At 40.3% G+C, this 25,433-nt stretch overlaps 1 protein-coding gene across 1 annotated transcript; it reads right to left on the minus strand.

The window, feature by feature from the left end:
* Positions 1 to 71: 71 nt before the first annotated feature.
* Positions 72 to 23,636, minus strand: jakmip1 (janus kinase and microtubule interacting protein 1). The gene is made up of 22 exons (XM_080307617.1): positions 23,090 to 23,636; positions 15,232 to 15,551; positions 14,382 to 14,714; positions 13,797 to 13,958; positions 11,907 to 12,119; positions 11,102 to 11,260; positions 10,719 to 10,865; positions 10,313 to 10,483; positions 9,060 to 9,119; positions 7,642 to 7,770; positions 7,305 to 7,433; positions 6,949 to 7,140; positions 6,085 to 6,147; positions 5,116 to 5,214; positions 4,193 to 4,294; positions 4,026 to 4,079; positions 3,879 to 3,944; positions 3,134 to 3,202; positions 2,859 to 2,936; positions 1,711 to 1,920; positions 564 to 629; positions 72 to 420 (listed from the first exon to the last, which is right to left on the minus strand). The coding sequence occupies exons 2-22, from the start codon at positions 15,385 to 15,387 to the stop codon at positions 370 to 372; spliced, it is 2,709 nt and encodes a 902-aa protein (XP_080163743.1). The 5' UTR covers positions 15,388 to 15,551; positions 23,090 to 23,636; the 3' UTR covers positions 72 to 369.
* Positions 23,637 to 25,433: the final 1,797 nt, after the last annotated feature.

Raw genomic sequence — 25,433 nt, forward strand, 5'->3', positions numbered from 1 at the left:
AGAGGAGTTGGGGTTTTATGTTCCAGGTCCAGGGATCACTATAACAGATGTTACTTATAAATAAATCTCACTTTCTTCTCATGTATATCTGGTTATTTATTAAATTTTCAAATATGTTTGCATTCCAGTCTTCTGCAAAAGTGCACATTTATCAAAAAGGCCATAAGGTTTAGTTGAACTGTCTACAAATGCATAAAAAACAATTAGGTTTTATCTCATCTTCGCTCGCCACCACAGCACCTTAACACCTAAGAAAAAGAAAAGAAAATTTGAACTCTTTCCTAAGAATTATTGGCAGGCATCAAAACTGTGCCGAATTCTAGTATTATACAGTTACTTCTACCTGATGTGGGTCCATGGGCATTTTCATTAAGGCCAAAGAATAAATGCTAAAGAGAAAAATAAAAAGAGGAACAAAAACTAAAGGAACACAAGAGGTTTAATCAACAGGTGAGGAAAGAGAGAGAAGAAAAAAGTGACAAAAAGTTTAGAAAACACCACCGCACAGAAGATGTCATTGATACCTTGCACTAATAAAAAACAAGTCAAATTTGAGTGTGTACCTTTTCCTCTATTTCCTTTATTTGTCTCTTTTGCAAGTCAATCCTGTCCTCCAGCTCTCTTATTCTCTGCAACAAAAAGACAGAAGTGGTTAGCTCGTGGCCACGCGAAACACATCTGATTGATTCTGACACAATCATTTCCTCAGGTGCAACAACATTTCATTTCATTTCTTTATTTATTTCACACATGGTTCAACAGTTAAGTTAGGCTGCTATCAATCTATTCCTGCAGACACTCCAAATAGTCTTCTGACTTTCCCATCATGCCATACTGTCTCCATGGCAGCTGTTGGAATGAGCTGCCATGGCAACTGAAGAGCAGATTTAACAGTGACACTGTTTGAGACTTAAAAGCTGAGTGGCTTCATCAGTGACTCGGTTCTTTGTTCCTAACATATTAGTTTAAATAGCTTTCCACTGTGAGTGCTCACTATACAGTACATAAATACAACTAAGGCAGGCAGGCATATTTTAAAACAAATACATGACATTTTGAAGTTAATATCTTGTGCAGCAAATCAAATTGAGGTTGAGGTGAATGCTCCAGTTAAATATCACTTCTTAACTACAGAGAAATTGGAACGAGTGTTAATAAAAGCCACACTGTGGGGACTTTTTAAGTGAGCATAATTCTCAGAGTTATTATTGTAAAATATATCACAAATTAAATCAGATGCATTTCTCGGACCTGCAAACATGTTGATTTCTAATCGGTTCAGTAGTTTGAGCATATTAATTAGTAGATACATTAAAAATGTGCAGTAAGTACGGTTAGAGGATATTTTGTTAGTGAGTTAGAGTACATGTAGTGTCATGTAGTCAATGGATAACACAATGCCAAAAGCCATGGGTGTAAAGTATCGAAAGGGCTGCTGAGTGGAGGGATACTGAAGGTGTCAGGGTATTCAGATCACAATGAAACACACAAACACTCACACAAATCCAAGGTCATTCTGTCTCATCTTTCCACTCACCCACTTTTACATATGCACTTACAGATAGAGTTACAGGTAGCACGTACAGGGATACTGCATCTTTTTCAAAGCACCAGAGATCTGGTGGGGTTAAAAGTTCCAGACAGGTACCAGGGGTCAGATTCAGGGAGGGCAGGACTCAACAACCTGACTGGGTTTGTTTTGAGCCTTACCTGCTGGGCCTGCTGTAGGAGCTCCATGCGCTCCTGTAAGATTTGACTGTCATACTGCCGGCTCTGCCGGAGAATCTGACGCCGCAGCTTGTCCACGGCTAGCCTCAGCTCCTCCCTCTGCCTGTCTGTCAGCGACTCAGCCACCGCCTGGCATGCCGGCTGCTCCTGCTGCAGAGCGCTATACAGCGTGGCCTCCAACTCCTCGATCCTCTGCACAGCCAGCCACATATACACGCATACATGTATACACCCACACACACACACACACACGGACGTGCACATGCACATGCAGGAACACACACAGGCATGCACAAGCACAAACAAGGGAATACACATATGCACACAAACACACAGACACATACACACAACACTGTGACCATGGCAGATATGGGGAACACTTTTCCACTTTACATTGAGGGCTATTCAACCTTGGTTTTTACATGGTCACTTGATTTGGTTAACAACACAAACTGTGCTTTTCTTTACACATTGTTCAAACAACAAATTCCAAGTAAGAACCAAGATCAGCCCAACACAATATCAAGTGGGACTATAAACACAAAGCAACACCAAAACTGACCAAGTAAAATGGTTAGAATTATATGGCGAATGATCTAAGTGTTAACTTCTGTTATCTGGCTACAGTCTAGTTAAATCAGTGGAAGTGGAGAATGCTTTAAGATTCATGCTTTAAAAATATATAATTAAAACCTTATTATTAAACTCACTCTTTTAACTTTCTCCTGAGCAACTTTAAATAGGATATTCATAAATGAATCATATCATACTTTCTCAAATCAAGAGAGAGTAAATCTGATCGAGGTTTAGGTCATAAACAAGTGGCCACGTATCCCGGCCAACTGAGTGGCTAAGATTATTAAAATAATTTAGACTTCAGTGGTAAAAGATGCAGTATCCCAACACAATGTAGCAAATTTTACCTTGATGGAGCATGTTGCATTTGTGATGGTTAACAGGGTCCTAGATGTTTATCTCATGCTGAAATGATAATGCTGCACCCCTGCATTCCTGAATTACTTTATCATCAGCCATTGTAAGTAAAAATATACACAATGGTAAGCAGTAGATATGTCTGTGTTCATATGCAGGTAAAAGCACGCTGTGTATTATTGCTCCAAGCTTCGTACCATGTAGGCTTGGTCCAAGGCCTGCTTCCTGTAGTCCAACTCCTCCTCAAGGAATCCTTTCTGCTTACTAAACAGCTCCTGCAATAAGATGTTATAATCTATAATGCAGGGCTTGGTAGAAGGTAGCATGTTGTACATAGTAGTATAGTTATAATTACGTATTAGTCTTGATAAGTTCTTTGACATAATAACAACAGGAGACTATAATATTAACACGTTGCTTTGAATATGTTGTAGAAAGCTGAATTTTATGCATTTGTAGATAACTTTCTCACCTTGTCATTTTCCAAGTCGATCATCTTCTGCGTGAGGGCAGCCTCAGTGCTGTCTATCTGCTTCAACCACTGCAGATGAAGACACAGAAAGGTGTGGGATTCACATTTTGCTTCTATAAGATTAATCTAAATTAAACAAAAAATGAGTTAAATGAAATCCGTCTTTATCTTCTTCTTTTGCCTCTCTCACCCCTTCTCTAGCATCTTCTTCTGTTGCACTGAGCTTCTGCATATCCTCCTTTACCACCTCCATGACTCTTCTATGTGGTCATTCTCATTTATTTCGTGCCTGGCAGCTCGATCTTTATCATCCTTTTGTCCAATATATCAATCTGCACATGTCCAAACCAACTCAAGTTTGCCACTCTTACGGTGTCTTCCAATCATACATCATAGCAGAGCTCACAACAGTCTGTTTTACTCTTGCTGCTATTCTTCTCTCACAAATCACCCCTGACACTCAACTCCACCCACAACACCCTATCTGCACTCTCTCCTTCACCTTGTGCACTGTCCATTGCTCGGGATGTTTAACCCAGCCAAGGGGTGTGGCACAAACCAATGTACTCTTAGTGCCAGCCCCATGCCTGGATAAACGGGGAGGGTTGCATCAGTGAGGGCATCCAGCATTAAATCCTTGCTATATCAAATATGCAGGCTTGAATGAAATGGCTTTGCTGTGGTAACAGGGTGTTATAGCAATGTTTGTCCACTGTGTGTCAGAAAAGAGAAACTTTCCACTCACCTTTTCACAGAGTGAGATCACAGTCCCTGCTTGGATCACAGCCACCTGCTCTTCATTTCTGAGATTCTTTAGAAAATACAACATTGACAAAGACTCATTAGAAATTTTAAGACTAAAGTGATTTTTTTACAGTGGGTTCGAACTCACCCCATTATCTCCCAGAATATCCAACTTCTTCATCAGTTCAGGAATGATTACATCCTGCAAAAACCCCCAAACTAAATCATCAAGGCTGTTATATTAACTGTGCAGGTACTCAAGAAAGCATTTAGAAGAAAGGTTCTAGTTTGTTTGTTTTTTACTAGTGCATTCACCTTGACTCCCTCCTGGTGGCAGTAGACTTGCAGGGCACTGCTACTGTTCTCAGGGAACGCAGACATGTGGAGATTGAGGGCAGGTGATCTGCGTTCCCTTTCCTATGTATGCAAACAATGTGTTAATATTCACACATAATGTCAGCTATGCAATTATTCATTGTACCACGGGCAGTTCTGATCAACAAAAAGAAAAATAAATGGTGGTGTAAGTCAATGACACTATGCAAAATGGCAGGGAATGAGGGATTTACTTACATGACAATGACAACATGATCAGGATCTGCCAAAGGAGGGCGGTGAAAACCGATGGAAAAGGGGTCAAAGAAACCAAGCCAACAGAATAACATGCTGAAACTCTAAATTAAGCCAGTGACGTGTCATTTCCCAACATTGAGATACAACTGCTATTTAAACTGATGGAGAGTGGACTCCATCAGGGTGATGGGACTTTAGAAATAAAAAATATCATCTTAATAGTATGGTATGCAAATTCTTATTTTTTTTAAAAAAGGAAACAAAAGCATAATTCCATGGGATCCGTCCTCATTTTGTTCATATACATCAACTTTCAAATTGTGAAAAATACAACAACAGAAAATTGGGATATGCATGCAAAAATGAGACAAAATGAAGAAAAATGGGAGTGGATGGTGAACTTAAATATATTTTTATTTACTTAAAAATTATATTCTTGACAAAACATTTCTTCATTGACAAAAATATTCAATTTCAGTAAAGGGTAAAGTACACAGCTGCCATGCAAAACAAGGAAACACAGATGCATACAGTGAAGAACTGAGCAGTGTGTTTAAGGCTATGTCTGTCTGTCTGATGAGTCACTGTATATAGGTCTTGCGTCTGGAGCTGAGATTGTTGTTGTCACCTCCTGGTGACAGTATGATGTTGGCACAGTCTCTTACTTCCAGTTCAAGGACTCTGAATTCCAGCAGCTCATTTTGGTCCCGAGCATCCTGAACCTCAGCCTGCAGCCGGGACTCCGCCTGCTGCAGCGCACTCATCTGCAAACACAACAGATTCGTTACACATACTAAACACTATGAAATGTTTCAAAGTCTTGTTTGTAAATATTGAGGACAGTGTCCAAGATGCCAAAAGTCTGTTCACCGTGCACAATATGTAATAGACTGTATAAAGAAGATGGACAAAGCCACTCTAGCTGCAATGCTTTGTCAGTTTCTTGCAATTTTGAAACCATATATAAAAATTGTGAGTGAATCTGACTGTGAAACTGAGAGACACTGCACACTTGTACTGGCATCAATCAAATAGGCCCACTCTTACAAATAATATGTTTGAGGCTTCTTTTTTATTTTAATGTGGGCCAAAGTTTTGCAAAAGAACATAATTTTATATTAAAATAATTACCTAGTGATTAAGTCCATAACATCATCTGGAAATTGTTAACTTAGATCACTGATCAAGGGAGCTGAGGGTTATTTCCAATCGACTTCTATAAAGCCTGACTTATTTTTTGAGCCAAAGGATCTGCCCCCTCCTGGCCATTAGACAGAATGCAGACTTAAGGAACTGCATTGACTTTGCTTTCTGTGTCTATAACTACAAACTTTACAGCACATCTTTACAGCTGTTACTCTCGTGCATACATTTTAAATTGTGTATTTACTTTTAGTTATCTTATAAATGTTATCAATTTTTTAATCAACTGAGAGTTACATAGATAATTATCTTTTAAACAGCTACATTAACTAACTCTGTCACTATTTTCTCAGTAAAAGTTTTTATTCTGCTTATGTTTATACAAAATATAACGTTTTCAGAGGTGGTTAATAAAGAACACATCTGATCATGAAAATCAGGTATTACAACTAGTACTGAATGCCTTGATATAGAAGGCTAATCTAATGTACCTTCTCACGCAGTTCCTGGTTGGTCCTGAGCAAGTACTGCTTCTCCTCTACCCACTTTGAATCCTGCCATAACAACCAAACACAACATGAGCGAGAAATGACACTGGCAGGAACAGAAGAAGATTTAAAGGATCTGCAATGACATAGTGTGATGAACAAAACTCCCATCCCTCAAACTTGCAGCTTAAAAGACACAAGCAAATGCAAAACAGACACAAAAAAGATAGCACAGGGTGGCAGGAGCACAAGTTTATTGATGCAGACAAATGAAGCCAAATCAGATAACCAAAGCAAAAGAGCTGCAATCACAGGCAACAAGAGTTCACAGCAACATGAGGACCAAATGGCAATCTGAGATGAAAAACAGCAGCAAAGCGAGTCAGAATACCAGCTGGATCAAGCCACAGGCAACATGCAGTAACTCAATGAAATGCTTCACAAAAAAGTAAACAAAGTGTCCTGATATGAACTCGGCATGATAAATTCAGTGATTCTCTCACTACTTTCTTTAAGCAAAAAAAAAGCCAGAGGCTTTCCCACTACACATCCAGTGGTTTGGCTTACTTCTCAGACCAAGATGCCTTTCGTACACATCAAATAACCAAAATCAAGTTGTATTAAGTGAGTATTTTCATGTTTTAACAGAAAGTTATATACTACCACATGAAAATCTTATGTGTTAATCTATACAAAGCTAAAATGAATCAAGGTGGTTGAAGTGTTTAATCTGTAATGAGTAACTCAGACACAAGTATTTAAAATAAAACACCATCATCGGTAAGGGCAGAGGGTGAAGGAGAGAATGCAGGCACAGCACTGACATCACACATGCAGGAAGTGACATCACAGGAATCTGCGGCAGACCTGGTCAGCAAAGCGCCAGCCAAGGAGCACAGCAGCCAGACAGACATGCAGGAGGCCCAGTGAGAGCAGGACCAGTGAGCTTCTGTCCCCATCCACTGTCTTTATTACCTGCCCCCGCTCAGCCAGGGCCTTCTCCAGATCCACGATCTTTGCCTGGCAGCTGCTGAGCTCCACCTGCAGCTGCTCACGGGTCTGTGGGCGGGAAAATGAGCCATCAGAGACTTAAATCCAAGTACAAAAGGAATGAATAGAGCAGACTGAGAAAACCATAATGAGGATCTATGCTCTAAATATTTTCTTGAATTGGAAGTTAGACTTGTACGTAGCACATTTGGAAGGTGGCAGCAGATACGAACCCTGGCCTCCCTCTCTGCATCCAGAGACCCCCCAGTCTGCTCCTGCAGGAGAGCGTAGGCCCGCTGAAGAGCCTGGTACTCTCTAGTGAGCTGACGAAAACGAAGCTCTGACTCCTCACGGGAAATGCTCTGTGATATCAAAGAGCGAATGTGTCAAATTAACACATAAAGCTTCACCCTTTACTTTTTCATAATCACATATATTAATCTGCAAATTACTGTTAACGTTCCATCTTACTTTCTTCTGATTTATTAACCCAAGATTTATTTTCCACATCTTGCAGCTGTTTAAGATGTTAAGATATTTCTTTCAGTGGATACAAAAGGACTTTCCTACCTCTTCCAAGTCCTCCTCTGGAGTTGCAGGCGTGCGGTCAGTGAGGTCAGTGTTATAAGAGGTCAGTGAGGAGGTTTCAGAGTCTATCGACTCCTCATCAAATCCAAAATATGTCTCCACAACATGCCTCTGCAGAGAGCAGTGGAGGGGGGAAAAGGGTTAAATCAACCTCAGATCTACACATATGTTATTCTGTGTATCAGCAGTTGGAAACAAAAACAATTATTATCCAGAACTATACTGCATCTGATTTCAGCTTAGGAAACTTTTAAACCAAATATTGATGTCATCAAACCCAAAAGAAATCCAATTACTTTTGCAAAGTAAGAGGAAAAATGACTAAAAGTTCAAACTTGTTAAATCTAGACACGGTCATTCAGTCAGTAATCTCATTTTAAAAAACTTAGACTGAATGACCGCACTGACTGTTTACTTTTTTTTGCTTTTAACTTTTCCAGACTCCAAAGTGCTTACCATCATGTTTATAAGTCATTTCCTGGCAACCAGAGAAATAAAGGCAGACCAGGGCACACAGGCAAATGAAAGAAGAGAAATAGAGGATAAAGAGGATGTACTCTGTCATGTTGTTGCCAGGCCAAAAAGTAAACTACAAATAATATCTTAAATATACATCTATCATATCTTCAAAAACACCAGCAGATCTAAAAACTGAAGTGCAGCCCATAAAGTACAACAGCTTTTTTTGTCACTCCTAAACAAAATCTAAAAAGCCGACAACAAAGCCTCTGGTTACAATCAAACTCCTACGAAAAAAAATGGTCAGTGTCTGGGTTTGTCCTAAAAAGGAAAGCCAAATTTCCAGGTGCAAGTCCAAAAGCCAAGCTGCTGTGCCCCAATTCAGTGCTGAACCTGCCAAGCTAACAAACTGGTTCCAGGAGGAGGAGGAAGAAAATAAATGTCATGCATCTACAAACTCCTCCTCCTAGCAACATCGCAGACTCTAAAATGTCCCCTGATGTATTAGCCCAAACATGCACACACAAGTACTTAGCAATTATTTCTTTCAAACTCTGTCACCTCAGCCAATTAGATATTGTCATCCCTTTAATCCCTTTGGCACAGATAAAAGCATGAAATGCTGCATACAGCTTGCAGTTTCTGTGATGCATGTCCAGTCTCTAGTAACACTATCTTATAAAGAACAAAAATATACTCACATAAAAAAAAAATCTATAATAAAAAAACCCCAAAACAAATAATTCTCAACTAGCTGCGTGTGTGCTCACTGTGATGGTCCCAGCAGTGAGGGATGGTGTCATAATTGTCCCCTGAGCCCAATTAAACACAAACACACAAGTGAAAACAATGCTCAAGGGTCAGTCAACCACAGATAGGGAAGTTGCTTAGTTACACACCACTGGATTAACAGATGTGTAAAAACACTGATGAAAACTCACTTTCGGCAGCTTGAAAGGTTTCTTCCTGTTCTTTTTGCTCATCACCAATCGATCACGTTCCTAAGGACACAACAGATGAACATTTTTAAATTCTGACCTTTAAGAGAGCAATCGGAGGCATCTGTGGTGGCACGGGATTCACATTCATCAATCAAAACGTTACCTGCCATCAGCATAAAATGTTTTGTTCAGCAGAGTCTAATTTCGTTACATTTCTTTTCTATATTTCAAATTAAATAAAGTCACAGCATTAAACTGTAAATTCAAGAATTTAGCAGCTTCTAATAACTCAAGCTGTCAGACTGACAGTGTCAGTGAATGTAAAGAAGATAAGAGGGGAAACATAGGCAAAAACTAAAGACTAGGCCATTCTTCTCAAGGTTTTTTGTTTTTTTAAAAAACAAACAAACATATAACCATTGATCCTTCTGACATGTATAAGACATGTATAAGACATGTATGCTCCCCTGATCCAGAGGGGTCAAAAACGCAGAGAGAAGCACAACTTCAGTGTTAGTACTGTCACAATAAACGTCCCCCTTCTAGCCATGGCAATGCAGATGATTTTATTATGTATTTGTATATTGTTATTGGCACACTTAAAAAAATCCACTGACATATTACAGATAAAATATCAAGACAGAAACCTCTATACGCTTCCAGTGAAGTACACACATGAAAAATCATATTATCATTTGCAGAGCCAGAACTGTTTGCTGATTTGTTGGCCTCGGCACTCAATACAGGCCGATTAATTTAAAATGTAAAGACGGGACAGAAGAGCAATGTGGAGTGCTGATGTTGCAGTTTGGACACCAGAGGGCAAGTTGACTGTGGGAAATAAAAATGCTTGGAACAGGTTTAACATAGCAACCAGATGATCCAAACAGAACAAGCAGAGCTTAAATGAGTAAATAAATAACTACACATAAGAAATATTATGTAAATCTGTTCATGTTTCGTGTGTCTGAAAGAAAAAGAAAAAAAGATTTTCAGCTGATATAATGGAATATACGATTTTAAATCACTGAATATCAATATTGTTACTTCTCTTAATACTCCTGCATTTGTCGGGGCCTAATATTATGCCTACAATAATAATCTTTTGCCATAATGTATTGCCAATACATTAAGAGATATTATAGTGAGAGCTATCTAAAAACATCTAACAGACGAGCTGACAGAGTAATGTTATCTGAGTATATACTGTTGTATGACCTTATGTGTTAACAGTCATGTAACCCTGTCCTGACCTGCGTGAGCTCATCAATGATGCCGCGTTGCTCAGCAACTTGCAGCTTGAGGAACTCTACTTCCTGTTCCTCATGGGCGTGGGTCAGGTCGGTCAGGGAGCTTGGTCGCTTCATCTGGGCCTGAACAGACTGCTGCTGTGATGGTGGCCGAGAGGAGGAAGCTTTCTCCTTCTGCAGGAGGGAAACAGATGGACTAATTATTTTTCATGCTATTCATCAAATGACCAGCAGAGGTCCTCTTTCCTTCAGAGAGCCCTAAAAACCATAAAACGTCTTGAATAGACTAGATAAAACTATAATATCTACTACATCCTATTACTACTTTTTGATTTTATCTTCGGGTTAAAAAAAGAGGGAGTTAAGAGTCATCAGCAGATGTTTAGGAAGACATGTTGGTTGCACTTACCATCTCAGCATTCTCACGGCTCAGGTTCTTGAGTTTCTCCTCCATGCGCTGCAGTGTTTGCAGGAGGTCATCATTTTTCTTGGACAGCCGCTTATTCTTCTCAAACATGGGCTTCATTTGGCTCTCTGCCTCTCGCACCCGTTTCAACTGAACAGAGGAAGGAAACAGGGAGGGGGGACATTGTAATCTTAAGTGTCGCCACAGAATTTCCATCTTAACTAGGACAGTCAACATCAACAGTGAGGAAGTTAGGAAATATTCGGATTCAGGTTTATTCGACATCCATACTCTTCATGGTGTCTAAACTTATGCGAATTATAATTTAAAAAATGTCTGCATGTATAATTGTATGTTTATAATGACTGCACGCGTGTTTTTCTCACTAGTTCATTCCTCTCATCGGCCAGTAGTGCATTTCTGTCCTCCAGTTTCCTGATGACTGAGTGGAGCTCTGCAATCTTCAACTGGAACCTCCTCATGTCACGCTCCTCCACCTCCTGTGAAGCCGTGGGGAGAGGAGAAGAGGAGGAGGAAGACAACAACTGAAAAAGGGAGTACATGCAGGCAGGCATGCAGGTAATGGAGACGGACAGTAAAAAGGAGGTGATGGCAAGAAAGATGATTTGGCTGTTCACAGAGTGAATGTGTATGTGAAGTACAGTAACCATGTGATTTATGAACTGGTAAATTGACTGGTACTTAAATAATGCCTTTCTAGTCAGATGAGCACTCAAAGCACTATCTACTGCATCTCTCATGCACCCAGTCACACATTTATACAGCGTTGTTTATATATAATGTTTGTCTGTAAAGACAACTTAAGTATTCCTTCAAAATTGATTTTGTGGCGTTGGCTGGAATCAGGAAAAAGCTGCATAAACAACAACGTATATTAAATTCTCCATGTACGGCTCACGGATTCACAGATGTGCCAATTTCACTTTTTAACTCTATGGCATCTGTTATTAATATCAATATTATCAATTGCACTACAAAATCACTATTCCACTGTGATTTTTTTTTTATCACTTATTTTTCTTTAAAAGCTCCTCACCAGAAATACCTCACATTGTGCTTACTTTGTATTAAAATTTGTAATATAAAATATAATATAAAATATCTGTAATTATGGGAAACTTTCGGAACATATAAAAATATCTTAAGCATAAAATACTGACACTTGTATACCTGGTTGTTGAGCAAGTCTGGGTTTTCTCCTAGTCCAGGCACCACTTCTCTCTTCGGGCTGCCATGGTTGTGTCTCTCGGCCTCTCGTACCTGACCCAGCTGCTCATCCAGGGCTTCCTTTTGGAGCTGAAGCTTCTGGGCATAGCCAGCCTGTAACCCCAGCTCCCTCTCCAGAGCGCACACCACCCGGTCCTTTGCCTTCAACTCATCCATCTAAAGGAGTGAAACAGAACTAGATTATAGCCATTATAAGGAGTTAGTAAATAGGTTTTACGTCTAACCGAAGTCCTTAATATTTTATTTTTAAGACCTTTTCCAGTCTTTTCTTTTTCTATTACTCATGTTATTTATTTTTATTTTACTAGTTTATTAATGTTTTTTTCTGTTTACACTTTATTGTCCCTCCACTGCGGTTATGCCAGAATGAATCAAAAGGGGAACCCTCTCAACTCTCATTTATCATCTTTATCTAAGCAGCTGGAGTCCATCTCTTGTCTTATTCTGTCTGGTCTTATTTTTCAAAATAAAGCACTGAAAATATTGTTCTTATTGTCTACAAAAGTGCAGAGATTTCTGAGAAGCAGCAGAAAACTCCGATTCGATTAAATCTAAATCTAATCATTTCACTCGTTTCACCTCCAATATGTGAATATTAGTTCATATGTACAATGTTTTTCTTTATAATTTATGTATGTACATTGTGCACAGCTTCAGTGTAAGATGGCGTTTGCTGAAGACTAACAATGTTTTAGCTTTTATAACACTCTGCTTTAGGTTTGATTAATTTATAAGCCTCTGTTCTTGCTCTGCATTCATGCAACCCCTCCTGACAGCTGTTACCACCTCTACTTCCCTCCGTATTTTGTTCTTTAACGCCGGTATTTCCTGCACCGCCTGCTCTCCATCAATAAGCCGTGCTTTACTCTTTGAGTTTCCTCACTCAAGCATTCCTTTACTAACAACAATGCCTGTTACTGTAGCCCTCCTGTATGTAATAGGGTAAATCAGTAACTGCAGCAGGTACACAGACATTTATACTTGCAGATAGCACCACATGGTCAAGACAGACATTGTGGCAATTAGCTCCTAACCTTCATGCTACATCAGTGAGATAAGCCCCGAGCTGGAAGTGAACTTCAGTAGAAGGAAACCAATCTGTATAATCTGTGTGTGGGTGTGTGAGTGTGTGTGTCATTCAAATATGATCTGGACAGACAGGGACTACAGCGTTAACAGCTGCTGGGTTCGTGAAGCTAATCTATCTCAGGCATAACATGCTTAGTTTATGATGCAGTGTAAGATGTGTCTGCTTATTCCACACAGTACACCTCCCTGTTTTTGCACTTCACTAATATTTAGCTCCTTGTGATGCACATAAAGAGGCACGTTTAATCTCCAACTATAAAATCAGTGATAACAGGGAGGGCTATTACACTTTTAATGCCCCAATAACACTTTCTTAATTAGCTTCTTAGCAACAGAGCACAACATAAACCTCTATTTACCTGAAAAAAAAAGTTTAAGCTTAAGTAAAGGTAGATTTTTGTGCCTGTGTGTCTTTAAACCAACAGGATTTAAAAACAGTGAGGAAAGTTGTGAGATTTGGCCTGGTGAGGCCAATCTGCTCTGGTTTTTTAGTATTTAATACTTAAGGGTGATTATTTATTGCTTATTTAATTAGGAATAATGGAGTTATTTGATTAATATTGGGCTTTGTGATTATGATATTGCCAATTGAAATTCAATTTAAAGTTAAACTTAATTCATCTTGGCTTGACAGTTAAGTGGATTCTGATAAATGTCTTTTAGAAAATACTTTTTGTATTGATTATCAGTCATCTAAAAATGAGGGTACACAGTATCGTGGCTTCCAGCTTTATGTGTTCTCACCAGCCGGCGGATGTCTTTCTCACAGTCGCGTTTAATGCGGTGCACCTCGTCCTGGTGCTGTTGGTAGGCTGTGCGGAGATCAGCTGCTTTGGCTTTATCAGCCTGAAGAGCGTTTGCAAGAGCCTCTTCGGCTTGCTTCCGAGCCATTTTCTGCTCCTGAATCTGAAATGGCCCGATGCACACATTTTAATATTTATATACACAAAAACAGAAACAACAAAAAGAACATCAGCTGTGCATTTGTAAATACTTGCCCTTGTCCTATTAATAAGTTTAATGACAGATCTAGGTAGGCTACAGTGAAACAATAGGTTGGCAACAGGCTTTTCCACCCTGCTTCCTGTTTTTCAGGACCAAATTACAAAAGTGTGCATAGTCCCACAAAAACACAGACACAGACACAGACACACACATACACACACACACACAAAGGGTATTTAAACACAAAGTGCACTCGAAAATCAAGTCTGCAATACTCATTTTACAACTTTGTTAGATCAACATATACCCTATACATGTTCTACTTTCCACAATCTGACATGTGAAAAAGTTATACTTGTCACCCCTGTACCTACTAAAACCTACCTCCTGCTGGAGCTTTATTCTCTCCCCATCAAAGGCTCTCCTGGCTTCCTCCCTAGCCTCTGCAAGAAGGGCATTTTTGAGCTTGTCAGCAGCTCCATCTCTCAGTGCATTCACAAGACCCTGCAGCCTCTGAACCTCAGTATCCCGGATCTTGATTGTTCTGGCCAGCTCGGCTTCATGCTGCCGTGCCAGAGTCTCCCGTATGGCAGCGATTTCACGTAGCTTTTCTTCATGGAGTTTGGCACGCAGGTCAGTGAGTGCTACGGCATGCTTGTGTTGCTCAAGTTCGCGAGCCTGCCGCTGCTCTTGGAGCCGCTCGCGGAGTTTGCATACCTGATAGAAGGACATAATGCAGAATATAGATTAGAGTACCCCTGACAAGTAACCATCAGTATTTACATAAAGTTTGTCCTGACTCTATTGTGCATATTTCCATATTTTTACTCTAAGTCCTGGCAGACTAAAACAAACTAGCCATGAGGGATGGAGAGATGAGCACAGAGAGGAGGTTTGTGTGTCAGTGAGCAGACTGGAGTAATAAACTGCCCGGAGACCTTTTTTTAAGAAAAAGAAAAAAAAAGAAGTATATGTATTCTGTTGCTTCACAGCAACAGAATAGCCAAACTGCACGCTAGGTAACCCTACTGTCCTATTAGAGATATTGCTTCTTTATAAGTGTGCTTACATGCTTTTAAACATTGGTTGCAAATAATTTATAAATAAAACTGGCAACCATTTCTATCCTGTTTCTGCTGAGTTGATAAAATAGGAGACGACTTCTCAACCACATTTATTAACTTTAAACGCATGTTCTCAGCTTCTTCCACCTCCTCTTCTTCCTCACCCTCACCTTCCCGCGCTCCTGCTGTAGCTCTATCTGAAGGTCCATGATCTTGCTCCTCAGTTCCTCATTGGTGGCCGGCACCGAATCAGCCATCACCTCCGATTTCTCCGGCTTCCGTCCCTTCTTAGACGGTTGAGCCGATGGGGGTGTGGTTGATGACATAGCACTCTAGCCGCCCAGTCGGGACGGACATAGAGTGCAGGGTGTGATAAAATTGAGGAGAAAATCAGTCGCTGCTCCTCCTCCCTACAAGGCCCTGCATCATCATCATCATCATCATCATCGGGACGTCTACATCGTTGCTAAAGCTTGCAGAGAGTTTCTACCTGAGAGAGAGACAGACAGACAAGCAGAGAGGGGAAAAAAAAAGGTTGAGTCAGGGTTAAAATCTGGGTTACACAGAACTACAATACTCCGGGGCCAAGCAACCAAATAATGACGCAATATAGCCTGGGGAACACAAACTATTTTGGGGACTAACATTTGCACTCTCCTCTGCCACCCTTTTCTCTCCAACATATACACATGGGCCATTTATCACCATCCTGGGCTGCAGTCCCTGGGCTGTACTTAGCAGCTCCACAGTGCATGAAAAAGTGTCTGGCTATCAAAGTTTTAGCATCTCACAGTTGCCTTCTTCCTTTCTGTAGATTAAGAAATCTCTTCTTTGCTTTCACGAGTCTTCAGGCTGCAGATCCCATAAATCTTTCCTACCTGTTCTAAACTAATGACATATCACTACTTTTTTATCACTAAGATGACAATTAGCCAAACACTCACACAGTGCTCTAATGGAGTTACAATTCACTAATTTCACCTCGTCCATGTCTGCCTTTCTTCTTGTCTTCCCATTATTGAATAGATTATTGTTTTAAGCAGATATCTTCATGTTGTCTTGCCAAATATAGGCAGAAGCTGCTTGCATTACTGTCATTTGATTCCTCCGCTATATTCACAGCACAATATAAGAGCAACATTTGCCTCAAAGTCTCCTTTTACTCCCTAAACATACAGGATATATTAGAATAGGGCAGTCACTAACATTGTTTTCTGATTACAGGAGCCACAATGTCACATCTTGATTGAAAATGTGATTATTAAATAATCAAATTAGCTTTTCAAATCAAATATCACCTTTGGCTAAACAGCAAAAAAGCGAGGCATACAGAAATAAACACCAACGAATTTTAATTAACGACTGAATATCTCTTATACTCCTACTCACTAAGCAAGGCCAGGTTATGATAGCAGCTATTTTATTTGCATATTTTGTTACAGATGTGTTACAGTGGCACACATCCTCTGAGCTGAAAGCGGACTCCTCTAATCTCTTCTCAGAGTGGATTGTAACCCAGTAACCTTCCAGTCATTCTGCTAACTATTAAATAAATAATGCAACAATGAGGAAGCTGGAGCATTAAGACCGCAGGTGCCTCCATCTTTCTCTACATACACATTGCCACGCATTCATACAACATACACAGATGGCAGAAATAGTTACCAAGGCAACACTTGCTCTCAAAAACGCCTCTCATAGCAAAGGATGATGGGAAGAAGGAGCCTCACGGTGGATGTGAAAAGCATACAGTTCATTATTTGTGTAGAAGCTTCAGATTTAAAAAAGAAAAAGAAAAAAAAGAATACGTAAGTGCATACATGGTATTGTTATCTGGTTGCATCTTTGAGACGAGGTTGACTGAGAGACAGAAATGCGTCGATGCTGGAGGGCGAGGAAGCTTTCTTCCACATGAATTTTTACACAGTGTGCACAGTTGAATGCTGGGAACCAGTGGGGGCAGGGAGAGAAGGGAAACGGAATAACAGAGAAAAGGTGGAAGATATAACCTACAGTAGAGGTAAAGCAGTAAAACAGGAAGGAAATTGCATACTTCTACAAAAGAAAACTAGCTCTTACCCAACTCCCCTCTGTCCCCTTAAACTCCCCACCCCCTCTTCATCTATCCAGACTTACATAAAGGCATGGCAATGTTACTGATCTCACACTTATTCACACAGACAGAGAAAGCAATAGAGGGAGGTCATTCACAGACAGAGTCTTAAACTGAACAATTAGGGACAGATACAGCTGACACATATTCACACAGCCACCAAAAGTCCTCTACCCCATTCACAATAGTAACAAACGGGTATTTATTTGCAGTAGCGCAACAGACAACTGACACACAGGCAAGTGAGGTGGAAACATGCACATATAATTTATGTGCAGTTTATGTGCAACAACAATAAATGGCTTCAGCACACTTTCTACTGTTTTCAGCATGTTTATGCATGTCAGTGTTGTTATCAAAAACCAGGTGTGCCACAGCTGAAATGGCTGAGAGGCATGACATATGGTTTCCCTGTTTTTTTCTTCTTATTCTAAGGAAGCACAGATAGACCCATAAGCACATATCACACTTGACTGTTCGTGTACACTGAGTTAGTGCAAACAGGAAGCCAAGGGTTTGTTGCTTGTCAAAAATACTACAGAGGAAGAAGCACACGACATAAAGTGAGATCAGAGATTTCTTTGCCTCGATCAATGATGAGATGAGATTGCATAACGTCATAGCAGCAGAAAACACAGATCTACTTATCTGCCGCTTTATTGGGTACATTTTGCTAGTACTGCACTGTACCCCTTCTGGCTTCAGAAATGCATTCATTTTTTGTGGTATAGATTTAACAAGCTGCCAGAAGCATTCCTCAGAGAATTTGGTCCATATTGGCATGATAGATCACACAGTTGCTGTAGATTTGGTAGCTAAACATCCATGATGTGAATCTCATGTTCCAGGACATCCCAAAGGTGCCGTATTAGATTGAAATCTGGTGACAGCGGAGGCCATATGAATACAGTGAACTAACTGTTCAAGAAACACGATAATGTTTGATTAGAGCTATGTGACATGGCGTGTTTTTAGTGTGCCATCATGTTGTTATGCTGGAAGCCATCAGAAGATGGGTGCACTGTGGTCATAAAGGGATTGACATGGTCAGCAACAATTTTCAGATAGCCTGTTGGATTAAAACAGTACTCAGCTGGTAGTAAGGGGCCCAAAGTGTGCCAAGAAAATATCCCTCACACCATTATACAACCATCGTTGAATCTTTCATACAAGGGACGATAGAGCCATGCTTTCATGTTGTTTATGGTAACCTGAATGTTGCAGCGGAAATCAAGATTCATGAGAACAGGCAATGTTTTTCTAATCTTCTAATGTCCACCTTTAGTGAGCCAAAAACTCTAACCTCTTGATCTTAAGGAGCACCAGCCAATCCCAGAGGAAATTATGTAAAGACTACATGGTTTGGTCTTCTTCTTCTGTAGTACATATGCTTCAAAATTCAATGTGTTCTGCATTCAGAGATGCTCTTCATCACACCTTGCTTGTAACAAGGAGTTATTTGACTTCTATCAGCTATCAGCTTTAAAGCAGTCTGACTATTCTCCTCTGACGTTTGACAATAACAAGCCATTTTCGCCCAGAGGACTGCTGCTCACTGGATATTTTCTGAGCCATTCTTTGTAAACGCTGTCTGGGAAAATCCCAGCAGATTAGCAGTTTCTGAAATACTCAGACCAGCCTGTCTGACACCAACAATCATGCTATTTGATGTTTGCATTGAACAGGTGTTCCTTTAAAAAAGTGTCTGTGAGTGTAGACTGGGGAGCATTGAAAACAAAATATGGGGATATGTTATAGTGGCACTGAGAGTATTTTTAAATAGTAAAGAATTACCCACACATGGAATAACTAAAAGTTTGTGACCACAGATATGGTATTTTATATTGTTTTTGTGACTCACACAACTCAGGAAATGCAGGAAAAAAAACAGGCATCTCTGCTCAGAATTTCCAAAGGTCTGATGAACATGGTTGATGTAATAATAAACCATAAAGTGTACCTAATAAGTTGAGTATGTATCTTACAAATACTAAGCCAAGATTTCACCTGAGTCTAAAATATTTGTGCAGCAACTACAAGACATCTGCCACCCACAGTTCCCACAAAGCCTTCTGGAGCCACATCATGTTCCCAAGCTGGCAGCCAGGCGCTAAATCTCAAAGTTTTATAGATCATTGAAAGCCAGGAATGTTTTATGTGAAACTGGAAAATTTTATAGTGGCACCGAGAAGCTAAGAACCACCTTTAATGTTCGCAGGAGCAAACAAAAACCAGCAAAGATCGTAGACCTTAAATTACCTCGTCCACTCTAAGTGTAAACTGTTTGTGTAGCTTACACTGAGATGGAAAAGGAAGCAAAACCCTTCAACAAGACAATTCACCAGACAAAATTAACAGATTTGTCTTCAACATCTATATTTAGCTAATATAAACCCACATTCATTCTGAATAAAAATGTCACTATGACTCATGACTTCAATCATAAGTCATATTTTGCAACACGTTATATAAACTGAACAATAAATCAACAAAAAACTACCTTCAAGGCCTTTTTAAGTGCAGTGAATGTGGCTCTGAGATCATCATCTTGAGCTAAATCACTATACTATAACTGCAAAAAGAAAAAAATTCCAAATGAGGAAATATGTTTTAGATTGTAAGATAATAAAATAAAAAGTAAATAAAATTAAACCTGTGTGACATGCCAAAACTTTGCAGCATCATCTTTTGGGTGAAGGGATTACCCTTATTAATTTTTATGTGTGTTGTTGTGTCACTAATTATCTTCTTCTCTCTAATTACCTGCTTTATAGCTCCCAGTGACTTTGTTAGAGTTACATTTGACTTAACCCATCCATTTAAAGCAGTGGTTCTCAAACTGTGGGGTGGGCCCCCCTGGTGGGATGTGGAGCCACTCCAGGTAAGGTGAGGATGATTACGGGAAAAAAAATATGGAATTAACTGTTGAATTGAGAGTGGCAGAGTTTTCATTGTTGCCATATTGGCTTTTTTTTAAAAATGGATGAGAGGGAGCAGTTCTGACTGAAAACTGCTCACTCGTTGACTGGTCAGCAAGTCGTCAGCCAATGAACCATGGATAATACTCTTTTTTCAAACAGTATGAGCAAGATTTACAAACAGACATAATTTTTAATTAAACATGACCCCAAATGAGTAACTGATTCTTTAGTTTTCCCATAGACTTGTATACAACAAGAAGTTCTTTTTGCAACCCCAGCTAACGCCATCTGGTGGCCTTCAGATAGAATGCAGGTTTGAAGCACTTCCGCAATAGCGTCTTTTTTCTTTTTCAGCCGAAAGCTATGCCTGTGTTTTATACCATCCATGGCCTTAACTCTTTTCAACTTCTGAGGTCAGGTATGCCAGAAAAAGTTTGAGAACCACAGGTTTAAAAGAAGTGTTTGGATTCCTTGGTGCATATTTGCCTTACACATGTAAGACTGCTTTGGTCTGAAATCTGGGCGAGACATAAACTCAGTCAGGTTATGTCTGGTGTAAAATCTGTGCCAAATCACACATGTGGCTCCATCCGCTGTGGTGACCCCAGGGGAAATAAGAGAGGAGCGGAAAGTACTTAGTGCAATAAAGCTGTTCTCAACTGCCATATGAAAAACTAAGGTTGCAGACATATACAATTGTTTTAACATACTAATGACTTCACAACTGTTTCTTTTGCATTAATCATTGAATTTGTTGCAATTACAGCTCGGGAGCCAATCATAATATCAGTGGTTCAATCTCAATCCCAGGTGTCAAAGTGTCCTTTGCCAAGATACGAAACCCCAATTTGTTCCCAATTCATCCTTTCTAGTGTCAGTGTGCACCTGACAGATAAAAAGCACGTATAGTGAAGTGCTGTATGCATGAATGTGTAACAGTAATGCACTTTAATAGTTAACTTTTTACTTGAGCAGACATTCTGAATGGACACAAGCTTATTACACACTAACAGATGAATCTACTCAAAGCCAGACAGATCACACTTGCCTACCGAGGGTTAAACATTAAGTACACTTTACAGCAACATAAAGGCCCAATAAGTACATAAGCAAATAGGAGCTCAAACACTGACTCCTTGTTCCTCTTTCCAAGTTTAAAAAAAAAATCAACACTGAGGGTGTGGACAGGCTAATATACTGTATCTTATTTACACTGCATATTGGTTACAACACCTAGGCCTATACACAGACACACACACAGAAACAAGCCTCCTCACTGCAGTCATCAGCAGAGTGTAGACTGTCAGAACAAGGCTGGCCATGATCCAGACACCCCTCCACAGTCTGCACACACACACACACGCACACCCTCTGCTGTCTAGAGATTCACTTAAGATACACAGTAAAGATCCCATCGAGAGGCCGAGTAACCCAAGAGCAACACTAGTGGAGCATATGACCTAAAAACTACTATGCCAGGAGAATGACTACAAGTTACTGACCCCAATGACTAGTCAACCCAAACACACAAACAATAGTCTCTCTCTCACTGTGTCACATACACACACATTGTACTGCTGGTTTATTGCACAGGCTCTGGTCTTTGGTGTTTATTAATGTGTTAACATAGTCGTAATTATCATTGCTGAAAGCTTTCAGCCTCTCTGTGTACCTCTATGAGTATGTATGCTTTTGCATGCATGGTTGCACTTTAGCAGTGATACCCTCATCCCACTCCAGACCGGCATTGCAACACAATAAGAATGAGGAAAGTGCAGCAGATAAGGAAAGAGAGCGTTATACACATGAGAATAACAGAGCACTGGGATTATTCTGGTAGCAGGCTGTCACTCAGCACATTACACTGAGGAAGGCAGAGATATGGAGAAAGCAATAGGATTATGAATGAAGTATTAGTGTACAAATTAAGTTATAGAAAGGGAAGGAAAGAGAGGGGGAAACAGTGACGTACACTGGGGTCCCAGGAAATGTAATTACTAAATCTGACAGAGCAGACCAAAATATCAGTAGACAGATCTGTATTTTGCAATATGATGATACTTTAATTCCACTTTTTTGGGCTCAGTTAAGCAGCTCATAAGGGAGGCATCACAATGTGGATCCCTGCTTTTGATCAAACACAAGTGAGTGTGCAACACATGCTGGGTGTCCACTCGGGCAAATTTACGAGCCTCTGGGGCCGCCTGCTACAGCAGCAGCAGCAAAACTGTTATGACAGACAGAGCCTGAGAAACACAACATGCATGGTAGTGGGCTGCCTGGGCAGAGGAATATGCCGGAGATGATGGTCTAATGCGATGTCGCCGGCCCTCTAATGAGCTGTCAAATAGGAGATTAAAGGGTAGACTACCGCCGGGTGGGAGGGTTTTTACACTGCTAAAAACCTGTTTGTCCGGCTAGCCAACCACACCCCACGGCGAGAGGCTGCTGCTGCTGCAGCATCATCATCATCATCATCATCCTCCTCCGGCCAGGACGGCTGTCCTTGCACTCAGAGCTGCACGGTGTTATGTGTTGATGTTTTTTCAGCAAACACGGCCACGATGCTCTTGTGCTGGTGTGACCACAAACTAATCTGGTCTAAATATTTCACCAGAGGCCTCTCTTGTTCCGGGAAGATAATGTAACAGCTCTGATGATATGAAGGGGGGGCAGCAAAAACAGTTGAATGTTAATCGCCCGTTATCATCGAGGTTCACGCTTCCTCTTTGGCTAGCTGGCAGAGTGGGACAGCTGTGTCATATCGGTTCAGCATTCAACCACAAACACAATATTCACATCTCCACAAGAAGCTTGATAGTTACTGTCGGCAGGCTGAACTCACATCGAAAGCCAGAAATGATGAGGTCCAGACGGTGCCTCTCTATCCGTTACTGCTGCACCGTTAGCGGATGTGTCACAGGAGCTAGCCGCCTGTCAGTCAACAAACCACACGCTAGAAGTTCCCCGGCTTTGCAAAGCGAACAAACTCACCTGAAATAGGTCAACGGCGGTCACAAGTGGCCCGAGGCTTGTGAACGTCTCTGCCCAATCTGCTTCACATGCAGGAAGGGAGGCTGGGCTTCGCTTCGCTGTGGAGGGCTCAATGAACTCACCTCTCCCGCCTCCTCAACACCCCGGGCTCCGCTAACTGCCGACAGCCGACCCCTTTAGAAACTTTCCTCCCCGGATATCAGATATTTTAGAGCAGCTAACGCGAAGGCTGAAGCTTCGTAATAACATGACTCTCATCAGCTCCAGCCTCTTCTTGCGCTGCACGTTGACATTTTCCTCCACGCCCACACGCACATACACACACGTTAGAACGCGCGCGCTACGTCATCCGCTCCTGTGCATTTCATCCACATGACTGAATTATTAAATAAATAAATGAAACGATTCCAGTGCCGTGAACATATGTGTGTGTGTGTGTGTGTGTGTGTGTGTGTGTGTGTGTGTGTGTGTGTGTGTGTGTGTGGGAGGAGGGCGGCGTCGCCGGTAGCGTGATAGTAGCGCGACACCTGACTGCGTGTTCAAGAATGACACTGCGCGCGGTAATTGCGTGGACTTGTACGTCCATGCGCAGCCGGTGTTCAGGAGCCTGACTGACGCAGGGTGGTGTCGGGAACGTGCAGTGTCCTGTACAAACTGGCTCTACTTTGTCTTTATAAGGCGGATGTGACTCGTGCGCTTTAATCCTGGGAACTGATTTACAAACACAAGTATTTAACAAACATATTCTCTATTTACCATAGCAATGTATCGTGCTGAAACAAGCCCCTATCTTTGCATAACTGGTTTTGAAAAGGTCCTTCTCAAGAAAGATATCTGTTCCCTATCACTTCCAAATATTACTCTGTGATCTTTTTTAATGCTACTCCCCCCGGGATCACGATAATTTATGTGCCTGTATGCTCCAAGAAATAATAATAATAACATGACTCCTGCACTTTTTGAACAGGATGTGGTTCAGCTATAAGATCTGTGTTCTTATAACTGCCGCAATTACCACACTCAACACATTAATGGCAACGCCTAACCTTTGATTTTATGTACTCATGTTCATTTCACATTTGCTGAAAGCACATTAGCCACGTTTAAAACATCTCACTCTGCTAAATTACTTGCGGGTCGGTCCACGTAGCACGTGAGATCCAGCCACATTTGCAACCAGCACTTCTAAATACAGGAAGGTTTACTTGGAATGTGCTAAGTGATGCATCTTGGGGGGGTGACCTTAATTAATTATTTATAAAATATTATTATTTATATTTGATTGTTGAGTTAGCGAATTGATTTCCTTTATTGTGCTACTGTTCAGTTAAGGTGAAATATTGAAAATAAGCTCGATAGGTTATTGTTTTTTGTTTCTCCTCTGTTTCAAAGTTGGTCTGATCAGCCTGCACCAAAGTTCCCCTTTGCTCTCTGTTTGGTAAGATTTTGGTCAGTTTGAGCAGTTAGTCTGTTACATAATTACCCTGTGTTGTCATTACAACTTGAATTTAGTCTTTATCTGACCTCTTTTTAAAATCCCCTGTTATTTTACTGATATATATAAATATATATAAAATTTGTACTTGATTGAGTTATTAAAGCTTTTCAGATAAAGATGATTTTTTCACTATTTCTTATGATTTGACCAGGTGTTTAATGAAAATACAAACATGGACAGTGATACAATGTTCATATTTTTTATAATTTTCATACCACTAGTGTTTAAAATCAAGTAATCAAGATGTTTTTTAACCTTTAATTAGAGCCTTAACAAAACAAAAAAATACTTTAGCTGCCAGTACTGACATTTTTTTTCCATTTCACAGGCTCAGAAGCACAATTGATGAGAACCATTGACCAACAGACATTTTTACAACAATGGGTTGCCTGTTTCTTTGGTATTTCATGACAAATTGGCGAGATAAGAGCTCAAGAGATGGTTCCAAGTGTTAAATATTAAAGTGGTTGCTGGTAAATGGACCACAGAGGTGGATGCATGTGTGAATGCAGTGGGAGGGGAAAAAAGATCTATTTGATGTTTTTGAATTTTTTTTTTTAAAAGAAGTAATGCTTTGTTAAGCTCAACAAAAACCCAAAAATCCAACTAAAGTTGATGAAACCTCATGAGTTGTGGATTTATAAAAAGAAAACAGTCCACTCTTCAATCACATCTTGACTTACTGACGTGACTCTATTCAAAGTTTCCATTGCACAGCCCAAACATCTGAGCTTAATACCACACACAGACTCAACGTGCATTTCTTTAACGTTTCATCATGTTAGCAAAGTTATAGTATCGCATTAATGGTTAATTTAATTTATACTTTTTAATTTGTAAATTGAA

The sequence above is a fragment of the Astatotilapia calliptera genome, chromosome 2, assembly GCF_964374335.1.
Source record: "Astatotilapia calliptera chromosome 2, fAstCal68.1, whole genome shotgun sequence".
Lineage (NCBI taxonomy): Eukaryota > Metazoa > Chordata > Actinopteri > Cichliformes > Cichlidae > Astatotilapia > Astatotilapia calliptera.

Bases quoted from the DNA above. Each gene is read 5' to 3' on its own strand.
- jakmip1 (XM_080307617.1), bottom strand. From the start codon at position 15,387: ATGTCATCAACCACACCCCCATCGGCTCAACCGTCTAAGAAGGGACGG. The intron at 9,120-10,312 runs GTCAGGACAGGG...TTGTGTCCTTAG, and splicing joins TCATTGATGAGCTCACGCAG to GAACGTGATCGATTGGTGAT. The intron at 7,771-9,059 runs GTGAGTTTTCAT...TGCTCTCTGCAG, and splicing joins AACCTTTCAAGCTGCCGAAA to AGGCATGTTGTGGAGACATA.